Genomic DNA, 24,990 nt, shown 5'->3' with positions numbered 1-24,990 from the left:
ACCCCAGAGTGTTAAGAACGCGCGCTTATATGGTAAATCACGCATCGAGGACGCGCGCCATGAGTCGGACAAAACGCACGTTATTTAGGTTAAACAGGTAAAGCAAACAGGCAGTGCAAACTTGTGTTTGAAGTATCCAAACAGACTAAAGAACGTGCTCTTTCCTTGGTATCCTCAAAATTGTATGCTCACTTTTTAGGGCACACGTTTTAACGTTACTTTATAAGTAATTACACTACTTACCACGATACACTATGGCTGTTATAAGAATTAAATGAAATCAGTATCAACAAAATCCATCTTATCATTTATCAAAATCCACTTACACTGTACAATTGCCTAAATAATGTAATGAGATTTTTAGATTTATGTTCTAAATATAATATTTTAATTATAGAAATATGAAATGTTGGGAAAAAATTTAATTATTCCAGGCCTATGAAACTATAAACTGCCAGTGTAGTTGGCGGTGTGAGTGGAATCTAGAATCCTTCAACTAATTCGTTCAAACCAACTGTTCAAAAACTGTAAATTACAAAGAATAATTGCGTTAAAAATGGAGAATGAAACCTATACTTTGTTTGAATCTATTTTTGTTGGAAAAATAGAGCAAAACTATAAAAAATGTCAACTTGTTGTTTATTGAACTGTTGTATAAAATTAATATTGCATTTTGCAATCGTGCTGATATAGGCTACTCTGGAAAATAGCACTCTTGCTCGTATGATATTGCTTTCCTCATAATTTCCTCTTTAATTACTTTCAAACGAATGTTTATTTTTTTGTTCGTTATTAGCGTATTTTTTATGAAAATACAACAATAATAAAATAGTACAATAAAAAAAACTTGCGTATTTTAAACTTTTAAACGGATGACATAAAATTGCTATACCCGAATTATAACAAATAAATAAAAGATATTTGGAAATTCCCCTTTAAAACAGTTTACACTGTTAATAATATATATATATATATATATATATATATATATATATATATATATATATATATATATATATATATATATATATATATATATATATATATATATATATATATATATATATATATATATATATATATTCCAGCATCAGTTACGTCACTTCACAAATCCTCTCTCATGGCCTCATGGGATAGTAAAGTGTCCATCAAATGCACACTCCAGAATCTTGCCGGAAGTAATGGGTCATCCGGATACTTTTCGCCAACTGTTTTTTCGAATATTATGTATTCGGACGTGCTAATCTTTTGGTGTACTTTTTTTCGCATACTAAATAGTCGGGAAGTATTCTATTTCGGACGCTAGAATGCTAGATGCTAGAATGATTTCTGACGGATCATGTGACACTGAAGACTGCAGTAATGATGCAAAAAATTCAGCTTTGATCACAGGAATAAATTACATTTCAACATATATTCAAATAGAAAACAGTCATTCTAAATTGTAATAATATCTCACAATATTACTGTTTTTACTGTGTTTTTGATCAAATAAATGCGGTGAGTATAAGAGACTTCTTATACCCTTCTTATCCCATTCTTATAAACCCTAAACATTTGAATGGTAATGTCTGTGTATAAATTTATTTAAATATAATGCTTTTTACCCACCCATCAGAATAGTAATCTTCATTAAAAGAAAAGAAAAAACAACAAATTTTATATTAGGTGGTCCCTGGATTGGCTGAGAGTCTAAAAAGGTTGAAAGGATGACTCGGATGTTCCAGAAACCCTGGATTGAACCCGTAGGATTCTTATCTTAGGAAGCAACAACTGCTGTGTATGTGCCTTCAATAAACGAAAGTCTGATTCAAATCCCTAATAAATACCAGGCATGTAGGAGCTGATCTTCACTCTTTCCCTCTCTGGTACATGAGCGTGGAGTAGAGGACGCGTACCGGCCGTACCTCAGTTCAATTAGGGCTTAAGAAGAAAAAGAAATATTTATTACAGTCCTGCTAGGCTCGATCTGAAACAACAAAGAGTCAGCCTCGGTAATACCGACCAGATGAAAGGGATTGGCCGGAGCACACTGGAGATCATTAGTGAAGATCCCCAGCAGACTCCATCTCATCTCCTTCTTCTCCTTCTCTCCAATATACATCAAAGCAGTCAGTCGCTATGAATGCAAACCAGCCAGAACATGTCATGTAAACGCTCAGGCAAACTGTTACGATGATATGTTGGCATGAGACAGGGTGATCTTCTCCCACAACCATGATTGCACACATTTTATTATCTGCAGGGCAGGGGGCGTTCCTGCGGGTCACGTGACTTGGGGCTGCATGACTGCACACTGATTAGTGCACAGTGTGGTGGGACAAAGGTGAAGTTGTTCTGGTGAATGGTTTTGAGGCTGTTGAGGCTCTGGGCAGACATTTTTTGTGTCTTAAAAGGAACAGTTGACCCAAAAATTTAAATTCTTTCATGCCAAAACTGGATGTTTTTCCTGCCCTTTTTGAAGCTTGAAAGATATACCTCCAAACATTGTGTGTTGCATGGAGAAAATAAAACAGCAAGTTTAAAAAATGATGATTTTTGGTTGAATTATTCCTTGAATATACATACTCTAAAAAAATGCTGGGTTAAAAATAACCCAAGTTGGGTTGAAAATGGACTAACCCAGCAATTGAGTTGTTTTAACCCAATCGCTGGGTTAAAACAACCCAATTGCTGGGTTAGTCCATTTTCAACCCAGCTTGGGTTATTTTTAATCCAGTATTTTTTAGAGTGCACCGATCAGGCATGACATTTTCACCTTCCTAATTTTGTGTTGGTCCCCCTTTTGCTGCCAAAACAGCCCTGACCCGTCGAGGCATGGACTCCACTGGACCCCTGAAGGTGTGCTGTGGTATCTGGCACCAAGATGTTAGCAGCAGATCCTTTAAGTCCTGTAAGTTGTGAGGTGGGGCCTCCATGGATCGGACTTGTTTGTTCAGCACATCCCACAGATGCTCGATTGGATTGAGATCTGGGGAATTTGGAGGCCAAGTCGACACCTCAAACTCGCTGTTGTGCTCCTCAAACCATTCCTGAACAATTTTTGCTTTGTGTCAGGCGCATTATCTGCTGAGAGAGCCACAGCCACCAGAGAATACCGTTTCAATGAAAGGCTGTACATAGTCTCAACAATGCTTAGGTAGGTGGTACGTGTCAAAGTAACATCCACATGTATGGCAGGACCCAAGGTTTCCAGGAGAACATTGCCCATCACACTAGCCCCGTTTACATGCACACTTTTATGTCATTCCGATTGAACGATTCTGTGGACAGTTTACATGAGACGTTATCTAAACCGATCTGGTGTTGCTGTAAGAAACATAGGCTTGGTGAGAAAAATAAATTCTTCTGACAGGCATAGTTGAAGTAGAAAATGCCTGAGACAAACGCTGTCAGATGAGATGGCGTAGCCAGGCTATGTCTGTGTCATTATTCCAACATTATCTTCACAACTTGTTACGTCAACATTATAGCCTGGTGTGAGCGCGGCGTGCACTCTTCAGTTGAGGAGGCGCGCGCTGTATATCACGTCACAGAAGGACGTTCACTCAAAGTAATTGGATCAGGTCGTTTACAAGGTGGAATTTTTCGTTTGATCAGTTCGTGGAAAGGTTTATCCCACCCCTCTCAAACCAATTATAATTTCATACGGTTTGGCCATTTTTATTCCGATTGAGGTGTTTATATGGAGCATTTTTATTCTGATTGGACTTTTAAACTGATTACAGTGCTCCATGTAAACGCACCTACTGCCTCCGCCGGCTTGCCTTCTTCCCATAGTGCATCCTGGTCATGTGTTCCCCAGGTAAGTGACGCACACACCCGGCCATCCACCTGATGTAAAAGAAAACGTGATTCTTTAGACCAGGCCACCTTCTTCCATTGCTCCGTGGTCCAGTTCTGATGCTCACGTGCCACTGTTGGGCTTTGGGCGGGGTCAGGGGTCAGCATGGGCACCCTGACTGGTCTGCGGCTGTGCCGCCCCATGCGCAACAAAGTGTGATGCTCTGTGTATTCTGACACCTTTCTATCAGAACCAGCATTAACTTCTGGAGCAGTTTGAGCTCCAGTAGCTCGTCTGTTTGATCGGACCACACGGGCCAGCCTTCGCTCCCCACGTGCATCAATGAGCCTTGGCCGCCCATCGTCGGTTCTCCACTGTTCCTTCCTTGCAGCACTTTTGATAGAGACTGACCACTGCAGACCGGGAACACCCCACAAGAGCTGCAGTTTTGGAGATGCTCTGACCCAGTCGTCTAGCCATCACAATTTGGCCCTTGTCAAACTCACTCAAATCCTTACGCTTGCCCACTTTTCCTGCTTCTAACACATCAACTTTGAGGACAAAATGTTCACTTGCTGCCTAATATATCCCTTCACTTCACGCGTTAGTGGTCATAATAAGCGTGTTTGTTTTGCAAGGAAAAGGGCAAATCCCAACAAAAGCAATGATGCATTTCCATATTTGTGTCAAATTGTTATGTGTCATCACAATCCCACTGACAATCTTCGAGGTTGGTAAAAATAAAGTGTGAACAGAGCCAGAGTTGAACTGAGGGACAGTCCGTGTCCTTCCGCTCAGGCCATCCAGAAAACACATGCACAGCTGATTTAGCAGAATCACTCATTACCTCAAAAGAACAATTGTCAATGTGCCGATTGTAGAGGAAAAATCTGTGCGATGTATATAAACGAGATAAAACTATGTGAAAGCATCAGGGATATTCTCAGGAAACTAGCGTTTGTGTCCGTTAGGTGTGTCCCTGTGACTTCTGATATAATTCAAGGCATACTAAAATATAGATATACCATTGAACAGATTTAATGTGTAACACAAAATATATTTTTTAAATAAAACAATATGAATCTTATTCATTTTAATTGTTAATATGAAATCCAAATGTCATTCTTTCACTGCCCATAAAATCTTTACATTTTTGTGCATTTGAAAAAAAAAAAAAAAAGAATTAATAAAAGTTTGGGGTTGGTGAGAAATCTTGTTTAAAAGCTTTTGAAAGAAGCTCACCAAGCCTGCATTTATTCACAAGGCTGCATTTTCAAATTTTATTTGGTAAAAACAGTAATATTGTGAAATATTATTACAATTTGGTATAGGTATTTTCTACGTAAATATTTTGTAAAATGTAATTTATTCCTGTGATCAAAGCTGAATTTATTCAGCAGCATTACTGCAGTCTTCAGTGTCACATGATCCTTCAGAAATCATTCTAATATGCTGATTTGATGCTTAATTATTATTATAATTGTATTATTATCAATGGTGTAAACATTTGTACTGCATCATATTTGTTTATTTTTCAGAATTCTTTGATAAATAATAAAAAAAAGTTATTATTTCATCTATTTAATTCATCCGTGCAGAATAAATGAATCATTTCTTAAAAGAAAATAATAATTGACTGACCCGAAACCTTTCAATTCTTCCAGGCAAGAGAATTCCAGTTATATCCAGTTCACATCAACAACAATGAGAGTTTAATTTCAATGGGAGCATCTGCGATCTGAAACACAATCACATCAAGCTGACAATAACATGCGCTTGTGTATTTACTCATGTATCAGATCTCAGATAAGGCTGGATATGCTAAACGCGGCTCGTACGGAGTGGCTACACCGTGACATTTCTCCTCAGCAGCTGTCCTCTGTCATGCTAAAGTTACGAGGATCATTTATCTCCTGCATAATTAACAGCATTGATGGATGGCCCCGGTTTATAAGTTTACTCTGAACGTCTGGGCTAACAGACCCACTTTCCTTTCCCCCACATCCTCTGCAGGTTCATCAGCCGTAGTGCTGTTATAATGGAGGCAGGGGATGCTGAGTCATTCCCGTGGTCAGAGCCGTGAGCAGGAGTCGCCCCTCCAGACAATTCATCCTTCATATTTATCAGGATTAGAGCCTATCCATGTGAATCCGAGACCCCGCGTGTGCAGGCGTGCGTGTCTTTTATCGGCCACGCTGGCTCAGCAGCCGTCCTCTCCTTCCCAGCATCCATTACTGGCAAAAATAAAGATGCATGGTCAATTATGCAAAGCCAGCCTCACATCTGTCTTCTCCTGGACTAGAGTGCATTGGAGATGAATGTTTCAAAACATAAATCAAAGCCATTTAAAAAAAGATCACAACCAATGAGAGGTGCAAGTGCAGAGAAAGCAGCCAATCAGGTGGAGTTTCACATTCACTCTGCTGTACAGGAACCATTGTACAGTCAGTGAAATATGAGCGCAGGTGTATTGTGATACATATTTCACGTGTTGTGTTGCTGCACAGCCAGAAACACAATGAGTAAAAGCATCTAAGTGGGTCATCTTAAGCCCCAAGTATCTAGGACAAGCCAGCGAGCCATGAGGACTGGTGAGAGTCCAACTCCACACGGTTCACAACGTCCAGAAGAACAGCTCACAAACGAGAAACACTTCATATGGTTCATGACAACACTAACTCAGAAGAAGGTGAAGTGGAGGGAGTGACTGTCCAATATATCAGCCAATATTTGCCCATGTTTTGTAAGGGTGCTCAGATGGATCGGCTGATAATCATTTTCTACAGTTTGATCGGTGGTTTCTTTAAAGCAGATCAGAAGAGACGATCAGATGACGCAAAACTTGAGACCATTTTTATATTCACAGCAAAAATTGCTTCACTACATTCAGGAGTCTTGGGTCTGTTTGAAGCCTTCTATTTATCCTGTAGAATTATTGATTTTTCGATGATCGTATTGGAAATCGTATCGGCCAGTAGTGCTTCCAGTTACTGGAGATCCGACCAAAAAAATCCTGATCAGAGCACCTTTTATTTTTTGCATTGGTTGATTAAAAGAACTGCATTTACATTGCATTGATGTATTAAATACAATATAAATACATATACACACATCATATATACCTACATCATATATATATGATGTATGTATGTCATTTATTTAATGTATTTATTTATATATATATATTTGTTTGAATTAATAACAAAAATAAATATATATTTAAATAATACATTATTTATATTTATAATTAATATATATAATTAAACATATTCAGTACAATTAAATATTTTTTACATATGTATAATGACATTTTTTAAATGTAACTCAAAATAATTAAAATATATATTAATGAATTATGTTTATAATTTGTTTTATAATATATATATATATACATAATTATATCCTCCTGGGACCCAGAAAAAAATGTTTTTTGAATTTAGTATTTTTCATGTCATTACAATGCTTAGAGCATAAGAAAAAAATGGAAAAAATTAAATTTTTATTCATATGTTATTATATGTCCTCTGTAGTTGACACCAGGAGTTGTAAAACATTTTTTTTTTTTTAAATACATGAAATTGCATGTATAGGCAAAAACAATGGGATTTATTTTTAATTCACCAATCAAATTATTATTATTTTTTAAAAAACAAACTTTGTTTAAAGATGATTCTGAACTATATTATGAATGATATAACGAAATGCATTGATATACTATTTTACTTTATGAAATATGTGGGTAAAATGGTCATACTTGGATTTTCCCATTCAATACAATGTATCTATACACTGCATCTAATTTGCATATTAATGTGTTCTTGGTGCAACATGTAATGAAAATAGAAGTGTAATAATGGGAGTAATAACTGGAAACATTTTCATAATAATATCTAATATTTCATAGGAATATTGATATGCAATTTTTTCCCTATTCACTTGTTGTGTCTCCAAAACGCCTGATAAACATGATTTAAGTCCTGCACTGTAAAAACTTATTAGTTCAGTTTACTTAATTAAATTGTGCAAACTTGTTGCCTTAATTCAATTAAGTAAGCATTACTTAATTGCATTAAGTTGTTCTTACTTAAACCGTTTAAGTTTTGTCAACTTAATTCTATCTGGGATCTGAGGAAGTGTACTCCCAGAGTGCATTGTGGCATGAATAAATTAATTGCTTCGTTTTACTATGTTTGCCTTTATTTTACTATTTGTCTTTTGTCAGTATAACCCCAAACACCCATTGTTGTGTTTTGCATGCTGAATGTTGAAGTGTGTGGTTGACACACTCGAGCATGGTCAAATGATATTGTGACAAACATAGAGGGATTATATCAACTCAATTAAAAGGTTATGCCATAAATATTAGCAAAAAAAATGTTAAAAGGTCATTATTTGACATGGAAAAATAGTTATGTTCTATATCATTAATGGACAAATATTACATTATATATATATATATATATATATATATATATATATATATATATATATATATATATATATATATATATATATATATATATATATATATATATATATATATATATATATATATATATATATTACTTCCCTTGTTTTGAAATCAATTTCTTGTTGCATTGCTGCATTAATAGGAAGTTAATTACTATAATATGAATGTAGTCTAGAAGTCTAGAAAAAATTGCCCCGCCTCAAAAATACTTTGCCCGTCCGCCCGTCCACCCGCTTGTTTTTTTGCTTTGGCAAAAATGGTACTCAAACCAGTCAAGTAATGTTTACTTGAGTTTTCTAAGTAACGAAGGCATAGCATGCAAATAGTTCAGATTACTTACTTGTTTTAAGTAAGGTCAACAAATTATTGGACATTAAGTAAAGTTTACTAAAAAAGTCTTAGTAAGAACAACTGTTGGATTTTACAGTGTGGCGTCTTACATGTATGAAATCAATGCCCTGTTTTGTAACAGAAAGTGATATTTTGATTAGAAACCCCATAACATTTTCCTGAGATGTTGTTTTATAACAAACAATTTGAACATAAATCCGATTTAAATTATAATTACTAAATATTATCATATTTCCATAAGAGTGCTAAACATTAATGTCAGCCATTTTTAAAGACCAAGAAGTTGTTGTCCTGGTGAAATGTCCAAACATTCACTACAGTGGACAAAAGTCTGTTCCTGGCTCCCAGGAGGATATCATAATAATTCACATGAACTGCTGTTTTTACTATTTATTAACTTAGACTAAACTACACTTAAATATTATTTACTGAAAAACTGAACTAATCTTAAGTGGTCAACAATATTAGACATTTCTGCACTTGTTTATGTGGTTTTGCTGCTGCACAAAAGGAAGGACACAGATTGTATAAATGTGAAGACATTCAGCCTTGAGATGATTAAATAACAATTTTTCAGGGCTGGGTTTTTGTGCACTGCATGACATGTCCAACACAAATCATCAGCAAGACGGACATAAGTCCAAGCATGGGAAACCCAACACATCTCAAACACAAATAATCTGATTACACAACGTACATTTAGTTAAAACAACCCAACATTATCAAATAAGCAGAAAGTATTATGTACACGTTGTGCATGAGAAGGAAGAAATAATCAGTTGTTCTCCACAGAAGATGCAAATAACACTCTCAAGACAATTCTGGCCATAAGCCCGTGATTACGGCAATAGAGATGAGTTACGCACAAAGAGCCATTTGAAACAACAAAATCGTTCTTAAGCAGTTTATTTATCTCACTCAAGTGGGCATGTTTTCTGGACTCTCTCCATGCAAAGCTGCAAGTATATCAAATTAATTTAAGCCTGGACTCAAGCCAGTGTTTAACCTCAGAAATTATCGCTTAATTTCCTGAGCAAACACGACTGCACTACTGCACAAATGAGTCACCGGCAACAATGATGGATGAAGATTAAAAGAAATGCACAAATGCAAATTTCTGCCATGAAACTCTAGATGGCGCACGCTCATAAATCCTTGCTTGCAATTACATCATTCTCTATAGGGCACAGCTGATTGGTTCCAGCTATATTGGTAGCCAATGAGCTCGCTGCTCAACATTCAAATCTTGCCTATTGTTTGCGTGCTTTCAGAAACCCTCCACCTCCCCCAGCTCCACCTGTAATCTGCTACAGGTATGCAGCAGGTATCTGGTATCTGCTAGCAGGTATGCTACAGCTATACAGGTATTCATGTCTTGCTTGCTCATAGCAGCATGTTGTATGTATTGGCATGTATTAAAGATTCGGAGTGTCTATTTACACCAAGTGCAAATAGCGCTCCTGGTTGGCAAGCGCTATTTGCACTAGCTCCGCCCAACAATGCCTGGGTGTGCCACACAAGATTAAAAAAAGACATGCCTACTAGTATCTAATAAATAAGCACTGGTACTAATTTAATAGGCTAATGAATGAGTACCATTATCTAAAAAATAAGAACTAGTATCAAATGAATAACTACTAGTATCTTTTAAAGGTGCCATAGAATACATTGATACAATATTTTAAATTGTTCTCTGATATCTACATAGAAGGTATGTGGCTTAAGTAAGGGCAAAAATACTCCAGATACGGCTTTACATGTCCATTTTGGAAGGGTCATGAATAATAATGTTGAGCTCTGCTCTGATTGGCTGTTTCACACCAAGGCACATTTCAGTAGCTTACACACGTGCAGTTATTCAGCAAATACAATCGCAAACAGCACAAGCGGCTCGTGAGTCAAAACAGAACACAGACCGATTGAATGACACTTTAGGCAGAAAATCTCAAATGGAGAATTGTTTATTGGTGTTTTAACAGAAAAGCTCTGATTGGGGGATTTAAATGACCGAAATCTGGCAACCGCAAGCATGAACGCTCGAACGCTCTTCTCCCCCGAATAGTGCTTTTTGTTCAAGTTTTTATTTTTTACACTACATTTTAGTCTCGTCTTTTTTCGTCGACGATAATCGTTAAAGGACGTTTGGGTCATCTCGTCTTGTCTTAGTCATGGAAAAAAAGGTCGTCAATGAACATTCTTCGTCATATTTTCGTTAACGAAATTGACACTAGCCAGAGCAAACTAATAGGGCTGTAATCTCCCAGTCGATTAGTCGATTATTAGTTGATACGTTCTGGCTCGACCAAAATTCTGGCCGCATTCATTTCATTAGTTTTTCATTTAATCAGTTTTGCCGCGCCGCGTTCATTTCATCAGGGGGCAGATCCACTTGTCCGTGCGACACTTCTGTCGCGCCGCACTCGACTTCATTCCAATGGGTGACGTCAAGCGACTTTAACGCGCCCGCAAAGCATTCCGGGAAGGCGGCGCTGCATTTGAACAAATGTAAGAACAAATGCAGCGCGTTAAAAAAGCTGGCGAAACCCATCTTTATGCAAATTAATCAGTTGAACGCGACGCAACTACCCAATAGAAGTAAAGGCCATGGAGACGGGGGGGAAGTCTCCCGCTGGTCCTTTGTTTTTCATTCCCCGCTGGCTCAAACGCACACCCATAGCGTAAACTTGAGGAACGCCCATCAACATACACATGAGGGGAAGCTTCACAACACCACGCTTCAGTCGTGCCGCAAAAGTGGATCTGTAAGGTCAGTTTTGCCGCGTTCATTTCATCAGGTGGAAAGCACTAATTGCTAATGGGGGTGTTTTCAGAGAACCCCTGTTTCACAAGTAACAGTTTGTCTTCAGAACACCCCATTGTTTTCACTTCTTTTGGATTAGCCCAACCCACTGGAGAAGAGAGACAGATTGAAGTAGGCTAGTTTGCTGTATTATTTATTTAATTGTGACAGCGTTTTTTCTGCTCTTGATCTGGCTTGTTTAATAAATATTCCTTTTAGTTAGCTTTAAGTCAGAAGTCTATTCGTGTCTCAGCCGCGACGCTGAGCTCATATGTTCGAGCTGCACAGAGCGGCTGAAATGATAGTGTCTGTCAGTTATGATAATACATATGACAAAAACAATTGTCTAAATTATGTTGCATATTCCTCAAAAGTTCTTGTGATGATATCACTTGACATGCAACGCTGTCAGACCCGACAAACTCGTGTGTCAGACTCATTTCAGTGCAAAATAATCAGCTCAAAAACGATTTAATATACTGCAAATAGCCTACTAGTTTTTTATGTTTATTTATAATTAATTTAGGCAGGCAACAAGGCTACCAACACAGCGCACAGTGCGCAGCTAATTCATTTAACGTTTATTTTCCTAACGTAATTTTTAGTCGAAAATTTCAGGACTTCAGTCGACCAAGATTTTCTTTGGTTGATTACAGCCCTGCAAACGAACAACTTTGAATTTAATTGTTGCGATATTCGGTTATAGATAAATATCAACCATGCCCGTTGACAGTTCTGTTCTGTGGGAAGGCTATGAAAAGTGCTCACATCCCCTGCACAGCCTGAAACATAACATTTATATCCATGATCTGCCGTTTTCACTATATTGTCCTCATCTTCACAATACCTGCAGAACTTCTGATGATTCGGCCATGCAGGTCCACGTTAATACTGCCTGGCCTTGAACATGCAAATTTGGGGAGGCGTAAATATTAATGATCCCGACTGTTACGTCACAGTCGGTTAAGGGTGTAAACCTACACTGGTCTCACGGTTCGGTTCGATTACGATTATCATGCCATCGATTCGATTCGGTTCGATATCACGATTCATCACAATGCATTGACGATGCACTGCATCCTCATGTATACAATTTTGTCAGTCAGATATATGAACTGAACCTTTAATTTTACCTGCTCAAAGAAAACACGCTTCTTGAATGTATCAAACATCAAACAAATCTCAAGTCTGGGCACAGAAGACAACAGGAGCATTTAGAACAAATACACAAAATACTAAAAACCACTTCAGGAGGTGGTCTGGGCCACATTACAGTCAAAACTGCATCTGGTTGTTGAAACCACATATGTACATTTTACTCCTCGCAACAATGCTAAAAAAGAGCGTGTTGTGGGCTATATGACATGTTATAGCCCGATATGACGGCACTACTGAAGCACGCATCGCTGCAGACGAGCAGCTGTGTATCTCTTCATCAAGCCAGCGCACAAACTACCAAAAGTAAAGTCGCAGGTGCTCAACACAAAATCCTATTCATTAAAAGTAAAGAAACTGAATGATCTTACCAGTGCTGTTGCCGCGCTCTCTCCTATTGCGGTCATACCTGTTGTTTTCGGTGACGTGAACTCCATTAAATCTGCATATAGAGCGGGAATTGAAGATCAGATTTATTTCCCTTTTTGCTGAAATACATTTATGTGCCCAAGTGTAAATGAAATCGTTTTGATAAATCAGATAGCTTAGATTTACACACAGCGCGTGTGTTCTCCTGGTCGTGCTTACCAGGTTGTTCATAAAAGCCAAAATGTGCCCAGAAGTTCGGCTTTTAAAGCATTTTAATTACTCGCACTCGCCTCCCTCTGCCATTGTATGCTACCACGACAAAGCACGTACACGACAAATTACGTCAGAAAAGAATCAGTACATTATAATCGGTTATGGTCTATTACTGAACCGATACCGAATCGTCCTCGCCTGCAAGGGAAGAGACGAGATCCGCTGAAGGGAATGAAGAGACGCTTTCCTGCGCGAGCTGAAGTTGCGCGAGCTTACCTGCACAAGCAGATAGTGAGCGTTTGTTCAGCTCAGCTTCTCACGTGTTGGATCGGATGAGAACGAAACAGACTAACTTGTGACAAAGCCGAAATACTTATTTTTTTAGCCTAAAGAAGAACATGCATGCACTTTTGAAATGAAATGCGGACTTGTTTTCATTAGCCAAAAGTCAATTTAGCCTGTTAAATACCAAATAAACATCTTGTTCATGTATACTTTCGTTCTTTTATTGAGTACTTTTTTTTTATTTTATTTTTATCGGAAATCGGTATCGGAATCGGCCAGACTTTCGTTCGGCTCACTCACACTTTATTGAAAAGACACGTTCAGTTTTTAATTGTAGTGTTTATTCTCTAACTGAACAAAATTATTGTATTATTATGAATATCAAAACAACGGTGGGGTGGTGCCGCGGTGGGCAAGTGATAACCAATAGCCGTGGCTTTGGGAGTGGCCTCATAGGGCAGCGAAGCAAGTGCATTCTGGGAGTTGTCTTTCATCCACATGAGACAAAAATACATTTTCTGTCTTTTCTCAGTTTAGAAGGCACCAAATTCAAAAATAATTTCACATTTCCACTACATAAATAACAGTTTAAATACACATTCATCTTCCCAACGCTGAAATGCCCCTTTAAGGGAATAGATAGTGGTATCTAAAAACTAATAACTAGTAGCATGAAAATAGATACTAGTACGTTTTAAGGATTAAATGTTAAAATGGCTTGCCATATACCAACAAAACTTAGTATCCATATAGAGATTAAACATTCAAGACTTTGTTGAATGTGAGAAATCACAAGCAAAACATCTCAAACAAGTATCAACAATACTCTTATTTCAGAACATACATAATTCAAAAACAAAAGTACGATTAAACTAAGAATAATTCACGTTACTCCCTCAGAATTGTTGTCTTGACATGGAGTCAATGAAGAAGGTTTGCGGTCGGTGAATCCCGCTGCCTTTATTTTAAACAAACACAAAACCAACTGTCTCAGCAAAAACAGTGCTCCATTTATTCTAGGCCGTTTCTGGAGTGAATGAACAATTCTGTGGACGTGGGTATGATATGAATAATTCACGTCGGGAAGATTTAAAATATGCATATTTGAAGCCCGTACACTTGGCATGTTTCATCACGGCACAAAACAAACGTCAAGATCTGTACAAACACCGCTGCTATTAAATCGCATATCACACAACAGGCCCACACAAACATTGTGTAGATAAAGAAGATCCACGACAGCTGGAACATGACAACGGTGACGGACATAAATGTATCAAGCACAGGTCAAAAACTTAGAGGCCATTTAGCATTTAAAATAAAATATGCATGAGTCTTCAGCTAATGCGCAATGAGTACTGATTTTACAGCTGATTGTTTTAGCATATGGCTGATTGGTGCATATCAATGCAACGCTTTCATCCCTCATTCTCAATCTTCTCAAAACATCAGAGAACATATCTGCTGTCTGAGAATGATTTCCTCTGGACTCAGAGCTTGTTTAACTCAGGATTGAACTTGAGAGAGAGAGAGAGAGAGAGAGAGAGAGAGAGAGAGAGAGAGAGAGAGAGTATGATGTATGGTTTTTTTTAACTATTTATTTGTATGATACAGCTGCAAATAAGTATTTGAACACCTGAGAAAATCAATGTTAATATTTGGTACAGTAGCCTTTGTTTGCAATTACAGAGGTCAAACGTTTCCTGTAGTTTTTCACCAGGTTTGCACACACTGCAGGAGGGATTTTGGCCCACTCCTCCACACAGATCTTCTCTAGATCAGTCAGGTTTCTGGCCTGTCGCTGAGAAACACGGAGTTTGAGCTCCCTCCAAAGATTCTCTATTGGGTTTAGGAACCATATCCAGAACCTTGATATGCTTCTTACAGAGCCACTCCTTGGTTATCCTGGCTGTGTGCTTCGGGTCATTGTCATGTTGGAAGACCCAGCCTCGACCCATCTTCAATGCTCTAACTGAGGGAAGGAGGTTGTTCCCCAAAATCTCGCAATACATGGCCCCGGTCATTCCCTCCTTAATACAGTGCAGTCGCCCTGTCCCATGTGCAGAAAAACACCCCCAAAGCATGATGCTACCACCCCCATGCTTCACAGTAGGGATGGTGTTCTTGGGATGGTACTCATCATTCTTCTTCCTCCAAACACGTTTAGTGGAATTATGACCAAAAAGTTCTATTTTGGTCTCATCTGACCACATGACTTTCTCCCATGACTCCTCTGGATCATCCAAATGGTCATTGGCAAACTTAAGACGGGCCTGGACATGTGCTGGTTTAAGCAGGGGATCCTTCTGTGCCATGTATGATTTCAAACCATGACGTCTTAGTGTATTACCAACAGTAACCTTGGAAACGGTGGTCCCAGCTCTTTTCAGGTCATTGACCAGCTCCTCCCGTGTAGTTCTGGGCTGATTTCTCACCTTAGGATCATTGAGACCCCACGAGGTGAGATCTTGCATGGAACCCCAGTCCGAGGGAGATTGACAGTCATGTTTAGCTTCTTCCATTTTCTAATGATTGCTCCAACAGTGGACCTTTTTTCACCAAGCTGCTTGGCAATTTCCCCGTAGCCCTTTCCAGCCTTGTGGAGGTGTACAATTTTGTCTCTAGTGTCTTTGAACAGCTCTTTGGTCTTGGCCATGTTAGTAGTTGGATTCTTACTGATTGTATGGGGTGGACAGGTGTCTATATACAGCTAACGACCTCAAACAGGTGCATCTAATTTAGGATAATAAATGGAGTGGAGATGGACATTTTAAAGGCAGACTAACAGGTTTTTGAGTGTCAGAATTCTAGCTGATAGACAGGTGTTCAAATACTTATTTGCAGCTGTATCATACTAATAAATAGTTACAAAATCATACATTGTGATTTCTGGATTTTTTTTTGCGATTATGTCTCTCACAGTGGACATGCACCTACGACGACAATTTCAGACCCCTCCATGATTTCTAAGTGGGAGAACTTAGCAGGGTGTTCAAATACTTATTTTCCTCACTGTATATATATATATATATATATTGGTCAACCACTAGATTTTGGAGCTGACACAATAGAATACTGCCATATTTAATTTTTGACAGGAATGAAAATGAGGCTGTGAGGGATGTTCAAAGGAGTGTACTGTTGTTTAACAACGATCAATCAGATGTTCAGAGGATGAAACATCTTTCCAAAAGTCTTTCATTAGGCAGAAACTCTATAAAATGGTTCTGAAAGTTGTTTTGTAATGTGATGTGATCTAAGCCGTGATATTCGTTGTAGAACCAAGCAGCAACCTCCCGCAGTTTCTCTTGAAGCCAATACGGAAGTGCCTCAAACTGCAGTTCATCGACTGGCCGCTAGGGACAGGATCCAGAAGGGAGCAGAATCTCATTGAGCCTCATGTTAACATGGCCAACTTTACAGCAGAATAAAACATGTTTACAGTCTGGTACAAATTGTGCTTTTGGTCTATACGGCTCATTTTGCCCTTCATGACAACTGTGAGGGGGGTGAATTTTTTTATAACTCATTCGTTTACATTATATAATGCCTTAAAATTCTGCATAATTAAGGGCGTGGCCATTTCGAGTGACAGGTGGATAGCCATTCACCTGCTGTCTGTTAGTCATCGCGTCACCTAAGCTCCGCCCACGTCCTGCCTTTTTGCCCATTTTCTGTTATCCGGGAGTGACACGCGATGACGCGCTGCCAAGATGGCGCGTCCCTACTTTGCGCTTCAGAACGGCTCATCAGAATCCTATGGGTGACGTCACGGACACTACGTCCATATTTTTTTACAGTCTATGTGTAGAACCTGTAAGTATCCCTCACAGCTTCGTTTTCATCTGCTTAAAATTCAATATGGCGTCTATAACCTGATTAAAGGTGCAGTAAGCAATTTCTGAGAAGCACTGTTGCAAGTGGATCGGACCGGACAGCACAAGACACTTGTAGCCAATCAGCAGTAGGGGTAGTGAAAGTGTCCACTCATGATGGGGAGGAGAGTGAGTGAGCCAATCCGTGGCAGGGGGTGTGTCCACTCATGATGGGGAGGAGAGTGAGTGAGCCAGTCAGCAGCAGGGGGTGTGTCCACTCATGATGGGAAGGACAGTGAGTGAGCCAATCAGTGACAGGGGGTGTGTCCACTCATGATGGGGGAGGAGAGCATGAGCTGATCAGCGGTATTGGGGGCGTGTCCACTCATTATGTGGAGGAGAGTGAGCCAATCAGCAGTGGGGGCATGTCCACTCATGACAGGGAGAGTAAGCCAATCAGCGGTAGAGGAGTGTCCACTCATGATGGGGGAGCAGAGAGTGAGCCAATCAGCGGTAGGGGGTGTGTCCACTCATGATGGGGGATGAGAGTGAGCCAATCAGCAGTAGGGGTGTGTCCACTCATGATGGGGGATGAGAGTGAGCCAATCAGCAGTAGGGGGCGTGTCCACTCATGATGGGGAGGCCAGAGAGTGAGCTAATCAGCAGTAGGGGGCGTGTCCACTCATTATGGGGGGAGAAGAGAGTGAGCTAATCTGCAGTAGGGGGCGTGTCCACTCATTATGGGGAAGGAGGGTGAGCCAATCAGCAGTAGGGGGTGTGTCCACTCATGATGGGGGGAGGAGAGAGTGAGCCAATCAGCAGTAGGGGGCGTGTCCACTCATGATGGGGGGAGAAGAGAGTGAGCTAATCTGCAGTAGGGGGCGTGTCCACTCATTATGGGGAAGGAGGGTGAGCTAATCAGCAGTAGGGGTGTGTCCACTCATGATGGGGGGAGGAGAGAGTGAGCTAATCAGCAGTAGGGGCGTGTCCACTAATGATGGGGGGAGGAGAGAGTGAGCCAATCAGCAGTAGGGGCGTGTCCACTCATGATGGGGGGAGGAGAGAGTGAGCCAATCAGCAGTAGGGGTGTGTCCACTCATGATGGGGGAGGAGAGAGTGAGCTAATCAGCAGTAGGGGTGTGTCCACTCATGATGGGGGAGGAGAGAGTGAGCCAATCAGCAGAAGGGGTGTGTCCACTCATGATGGGGGGAGGAGAGAGTGAGCCAATCAGCAGAAGGGGTGTGTCCACTCATGATGGGGGAGGAGAGAGTGAGCTAATCAGCAGTAGGGGTGTGTCCACTCATGATGGGGGGAGGAGAGAGTGAGCCAATCAGCAGAAGGGGTGTGTCCACTCATGGTGGGGGAGGAGAGAGTGAGCTAATCAGCAGTAGGGGCGTGTCCACTCATGATGGGGGGAGGAGAGAGTGAGCTAATCAGCAGTAGGGGCGTGTCCACTCATGGTGGGGGGAGGAGAGAGTGAGCTAATCAGCAGTAGGGGCGTGTCCACTCATGATGGGGGGAGGAGAGAGTGAGCTAATCAGCAGAAGGGGTGTGTCCACTCATGATGGAGGGAGGAGGGAGTGAGCTAATCAGCAGTAGGGGCGTGTCCACTCATGATGGGGGAGGAGAGAGTGAGCTAATCAGCAGTAGGGGCGTGTCCACTCATGATGGGGGGAGGAGAGAGTGAGCTAATCAGCAGTAGGGGCGTGTCCACTCATGATGGGGGGAGGAGAGAGTGAGCTAATCAGCAGTAGGGGCGTGTCCACTCATGATGGGGGAGGAGAGAGTGAGCTAATCAGCAGTAGGGGCGTGTCCACTCATGATGGGGGAGGAGAGAGTGAGCTAATCAGCAGTAGGGGCGTGTCCACTCATGATGGGGGGAGGAGAGAGTGAGCTAATCAGCAGTAGGGGCGTGTCCACTCATGATGGGGGGAGGAGAGAGTGAGCTAATCAGCAGTAGGGGCGTGTCCACTCATGATGGGGGGAGGAGAGAGTGAGCTAATCAGCAGTAGGGGCGTGTCCACTCATGATGGGGGGAGGAGAGAGTGAGCTAATCAGCAGTAGGGGCGTGTCCACTCATGGTGGGGGAGGAGAGAGTGAGCTAATCAGCAGTAGGGGCGTGTCCACTCATGATGGGGGGAGGAGAGAGTGAGCTAATCAGCAGTAGGGGCGTGTCCACTCATGATGGGGGAGGAGAGAGTGAGCTAATCAGCAGTAGGGGCGTGTCCACTCATGATGGGGGGAGGAGAGAGTGAGCTAATCAGCAGTAGGGGCGTGTCCACTCATGATGGGGGAGGAGAGAGTGAGCTAATCAGCAGTAGGGGCGTGTCCACTCATGATGGGGGAGGAGAGAGTGAGCTAATCAGCAGTAGGGGCGTGTCCACTCATGATGGGGGAGGAGAGAGTGAGCTAATCAGCAGTAGGGGCGTGTCCACTCATGATGGGGGGAGAGAGTGAGCTAATCAGCAGTAGGGGCGTGTCCACTCATGATGGGGGGAGGAGAGAGTGAGCTAATCAGCAGTAGGGGCGTGTCCACTCATGATGGGGGAGGAGAGAGTGAGCTAATCAGCAGTAGGGGCGTGTCCACTCATGATGGGGGAGGAGAGAGTGAGCTAATCAGCAGTAGGGGCGTGTCCACTCATGATGGGGGAGGAGAGAGTGAGCTAATCAGCAGTAGGGGCGTGTCCACTCATGATGGGGGAGGAGAGAGTGAGCTAATCAGCAGTAGGGGCGTGTCCACTCATGATGGGGGAGGAGAGAGTGAGCTAATCAGCAGTAGGGGCGTGTCCACTCATGATGGGGGGAGAGAGTGAGCTAATCAGCAGTAGGGGCGTGTCCACTCATGATGGGGGGAGGAGAGAGTGAGCTAATCAGCAGTAGGGGCGTGTCCACTCATGATGGGGGAGGAGAGAGAGCGAGCAAGAAGGAGATTTGAAGGCTGTAGAAAGAGAGATGACTGAGAGACATTACCAAAGAGAAAAGGTCAGAGGAAAAGAAAGAAAATGAAGAGTTATGATCAGGCGAGACCTTTAGGACACGCGTTAAAATTAGAAAGCTTTCCAGCGCTGGAGAGAGCTAAGCAGGAAGGCCGGAAAACGCAGAGGTTGAGTTGTTTCTGCTCCATATGTGAGTAATGAGTGAGTGGTATTGTCATGAGTTCATATCATATCAGTATATTACCAGCAGTGAAAGACCAGCATATTTAGAGATATGGAGTTTTTTGACATAATCAACTTTCTGAATTTGCTTTTTGACCACCTAGCAACCGGACAGAACACCTTAGCAACACCCTTACAACCACCCACAACACATCATGCTATTGAAGCCTGAAATGTCATCACAGATGGTATCTTTACTATAATTGTATGCGTTGTTTATGCATTTAATCAATAAAATGAAATGCACCAAGAACATCCATTTTTAATGAGGGACGATCTAGTGCATGTCACCATGTGGCACATATTCTGAGCATCCATGCACCAGATACTAAACAGCAGGGGTCAGACCTTCACACACACCAAGAGAAGCCACGTTTATTCTAGAGGAAAACCTCCAATGACACAAGCAATGATGGATTGTCACGGCCGAGTGTTAAAATCAGCAGTACAGTGAGCTCTGGGGCTGTGAGGACAGGGTCACGGGGGAGCTTGTGCCCTTGGCATTGACTGAGCATCCTGCAGATGAATTCATAACACACGCATGGACGCGCGCAAACATCTGATGCATCTCTAACGTTTGACTGACTGCTGAAAAGAAAACACATAACCCATAATTACTAGCAGAACTCAGAGGTTAACAGCATCCCAGAACACAGAACGTTCCTATAATGTTACCATATGGTTCTGGTTTGGTTCTTTTTAGGAAGCAACTCCTAACATAAGTATAAAATAACGTTCCCAGAACGTTGTAAGAAGGTTTTTGTGTGACAACCTAAAATGAGAACGTACACAGAACCTTCTGCAAAGGTTATTTTAGGCTTTGTTTTTCAGAACAAAAAACAAATGTTGTCAGAACCCTAATAAAAACAGGTTTAGTAATGGTACTTTAAGGTTCATTTGACTTAAAAATCATAAATGTTCACAACATACTCAAGCAATTTGTAAAGGAGTGCTATTGGAATTTCCATCATAATTTGGAACCATAATGGAGAAATTATACATCCTCAAAGAATCAAATAAGATGTTACTGGATAAGGTGAAAGTTTTAATGCATGTCCCACAAGGACATCTGTGTTCTAAAACACCTATTTATTATAATATGTTGCAAATTCCCATTAGGATCCTTTAGGATATGCTTTCAAATTATGACAGAATTTCCGATAGAAATTGCTAACCAGGGCGGGAACCAAACCCGGTAGCTGAGAATCACTAAATGCAACCTAAAGGCGTCTTTCGGGACATGTGTTGTGGATATTCACGCAGTCTAGATAAACACAATTACTGCGAGGCAATTAACATTTCGCGCCCAGCACGTGCGGTCTCCAGTGATGCCGCAGTCACGCGCATCAGCATTTGTGTCGCCTCTACGCAATTCCACACAAAATATTGCCATTCATTTACGAATTTGTATAATTCCGTGTACATACCTGTCATAATTCCGTATTGTATTCTGCGTGTGGGGTGACCGGCGGTGATGTGAGACATCATGGCATCCAGCGCGTCTCTCCTGTCAGACGCGGCGCTCCGCGCGCGCACACGCGCTTCTGGTGTTTAGCTCGAGGCTGAAGGGAGGAGCGCGCGCGCTGTACCCGTGGAACACCAGAGCTTACCGTTGCGCGCGCGCACACTTGTTGGAACCATGCTAATGGATGTTAGATTGTTTTTTTTTGTTATTACTATAACAAATAATACTTCTTCCTCAATGGATGAGCATTTTAAAATTATTATTTAATTATTTAATTATGTTTTTCATATTTTATACACTTACATAATCATAAAAACAACAAAATAGTAATTTAATAGTATATAATAATACAAATATTATATAAATACTATTATATATATATATATAAATACTATTATATATATTATTGTTTTTATTGCCATTTAAAAAGCTGAAATCTTTATCAGCACTAAAGAACAAATAATAATTCTTCCTCAATGGATGAGCATTTTTCAATTATTATTTAATTATGATTTTCATATTTTATATACTTATATAATTTTAAAAACAACAAAATAGTAATTTAATAGTATATTATAATACAAATATTATATTAATACTATATATATATATATATATATATATATATATATATATATATATATATATATATATATATATATATATATATATATTAATATTATTGTTTTTATTGGCATTTAAAAAAGCTGAAATCTTTATCAGCACTAAAGAACAAATAATAATTCTTACTCAATGGATGAACATTTTTCAATTATTATTTAATTATTTAATTATGATTTTCATATTTTATACACTTACATAATCTTAAAAACAACAAAATAGTTATTTAATAGCATATAATAATACAAATATTATATAAATACTATTTATATATATATATATATATATATATATATATATATATATATATATATATATATATATATATATATATATATATATATATATATATATATATATATATATATATATATATATATATATATATTTATTTATACATAATCTGAAAGCTGAATAAATAAGCTTTCCATTGATGTATGGTTAGGATATAAATCTAAATATTGAGAAAATCGCCTTTAAAGTTGTCCAAATGAAGTCCTTAGCAATGCATATTACTACTAATAATACATTTTTTATATATTTACGGTAGGACATTTACAAAATATCTTCATGGAGCATGATCTTTACTTTATATCCTAATGATTTTTGGCATAAACGAAAAATCTATAATTTTGACCCATACAATGTATTATTGTAGTTCAATAGTTTGTAGTTCAAATCCAGACTCAAAACACATCTGTTCAGCTGTGCATTTACTGAATGAGCTGTGCCACTGTACGCCCGACTGATTGCACCTTATCTTATGCATTTACTCAATGAGCTCTGTGCTTTGTCCGAACTGCTTGCACTTTAATTATGTGTTTCAATTTAACCCTGTTTTATTTTTAGTTTTTAATTATACTTTTTATTTATTATTATTTTTTATTTAGTTAAGGCTGTCTGGGTGGAAGAGGTTGAGAGTTTTGTGGTTCAGGGTCACATATAAGATTAACCATACCATATAAAACTGAGAAATATTATTATGTGCTGAAATCTTCTGGATTGATTCAACTGTAACTGTACTACCTTGTGTGTTTTAAAATTCCCTGCCTTTACTCTTAAGGTTTCATGCTAATTAACATGCAAATTAACAACTGAAATGTATAGTTAATATCTAATTTTAACTGACAGGGGTGTTGAGAAATACATTTGAACACTTTAACACAGGGGTCAGGTCTGAGTCTTGACAAATGGCGCCCTCTACTGAGACCACTGCAAAACTGCACGTAAAGTCATTGCAAAACAAACAAACAAACAAACGAGACAAGTCGGTTTACGTAACCACAACATTTACTTGTGTTCGTTTTAGCATGTTAATATAAACTATTAAGAGAAGAAAAGAAACCAAGAACGATTGGTAAAAAAATAGCTTCGTAAAATTAAACCGCCAAAGATGATGCTCTACCGCTGACAAGAGTGTAACCTACAGCTCTAATGATCACACAACACAGTGCTTACACTCTTCCTCCTCGCTGAAAGGCTACAGAAGCTTTAAACTAAATATATCCTCCAAATATACACAACGGAAGCTGGGCTGAACATTTTCCAGGGATGGTTTCTTCATGGTACAACAATGGTGAAGTGTGCAAACTGGACTATTTACATGAAACACTCTAATGTTAGTTTACGGTAGCGAGTGTAACATCTGACATCTCTTAGATTTTACACACGGAGCGGGAAAGTGCAAACGGGAATTTCATAATATGCGATCGCTGGTTCTGCGTGTATAAAGGTGAGCACCATCGCTGGTATTTCGGAGACGTGAACTTTAGAAACAGTGTCCGTTCATTTCATGTGTTCTCCGTATTCCCGTTCCCCAAACAGGACGCAGAGTCTCGTTTTCCGCAGTCCAGTCGGAGCTGAAGCCACTGGCCCCTTAAAAAAAAAAGCACCCAACTCAGTTCCCAAAGCGACTTCGTCCACGAGGGCCGCCCCTGCCCCACCCACCCCGATGAAACGGTGGCTCGTTTCCAAATCTGTCCGGGCCCCTTTCGGGTGCTTGATCCCGCCAGTGCGGTTCCTCTCCCCTAGGACCCATGGGAAGCCTGTGAGGGGGGAAATCGTGTCTTGGCGGGCCCATCATGGTCATCCGGAATCGCCCAACTGGGGGTTCACCATACATCGGGTTGGGGCCCCTGGGGGGCATCATTTGAGGGGGCATATTTTGAGGGGGGTGGATGGGATGAGGCCCGTTATTGGGGAAAGCGGGCATGAATGTTGGGCGGAGCCCCACAGGGGGGTGTGGCGCTAGGGGTCCTCCCAGTCTGGGCCCCAGAATCCCCATGGGAGGTGGCGGACTGAGCGCTTGAGCTCCTGCCGGGTCCATGTGACTCTTGGGAACCTCAGGAGTGTCTTCTGAAGGTTCTCTGGTTGGGCTTTCTGATATTACAAAAGGAAAAATATAGGATATTAATGATCTCGAACATCATTTACACATATATCAATCTTCCAGTCCAGTTATTTGATATATTACAGAATACTCATCATCTAATAGAGCATCAC

At 40.2% G+C, this 24,990-nt stretch overlaps 2 protein-coding genes across 3 annotated transcripts in view; both read right to left on the bottom strand.

The window, feature by feature from the left end:
- Positions 1-21,945, bottom strand: part of tiam1b (TIAM Rac1 associated GEF 1b) — a 132,298-nt gene extending 110,353 nt beyond the window's left edge. The window contains exons 1-2 of one of the 2 annotated variants that reach the window (XM_079822652.1): positions 21,830-21,932; positions 12,933-13,003 (exon numbers count right to left, since the gene is read on the bottom strand). The gene's annotated coding sequence lies outside the window, so the exon portion shown is untranslated. Of the gene's footprint in view, positions 1-12,932; positions 13,004-21,829 lie in introns of both variants that reach the window. The other variant, XM_079822651.1, reaches the window with a different exon arrangement.
- A 1,812-nt stretch (positions 21,946-23,757) lies between these two features.
- Positions 23,758-24,990, bottom strand: part of scaf4b (SR-related CTD-associated factor 4b) — a 60,786-nt gene continuing 59,553 nt past the window's right edge. The window contains exon 13 of the mRNA XM_079824620.1: positions 23,758-24,867. Coding sequence (XP_079680746.1) covers positions 24,386-24,867 — 482 coding nt within the window. The 3' untranslated portion in view covers positions 23,758-24,385. The remainder of the gene's footprint in view (positions 24,868-24,990) is intronic.

The sequence above is a fragment of the Gobio gobio genome (assembly GCF_949357685.1).
Source record: "Gobio gobio genome assembly, chromosome: 8".
Taxonomy (NCBI): domain Eukaryota; kingdom Metazoa; phylum Chordata; class Actinopteri; order Cypriniformes; family Gobionidae; genus Gobio; species Gobio gobio.
This window is presented reverse-complemented; position numbering and strand designations above follow the sequence as displayed.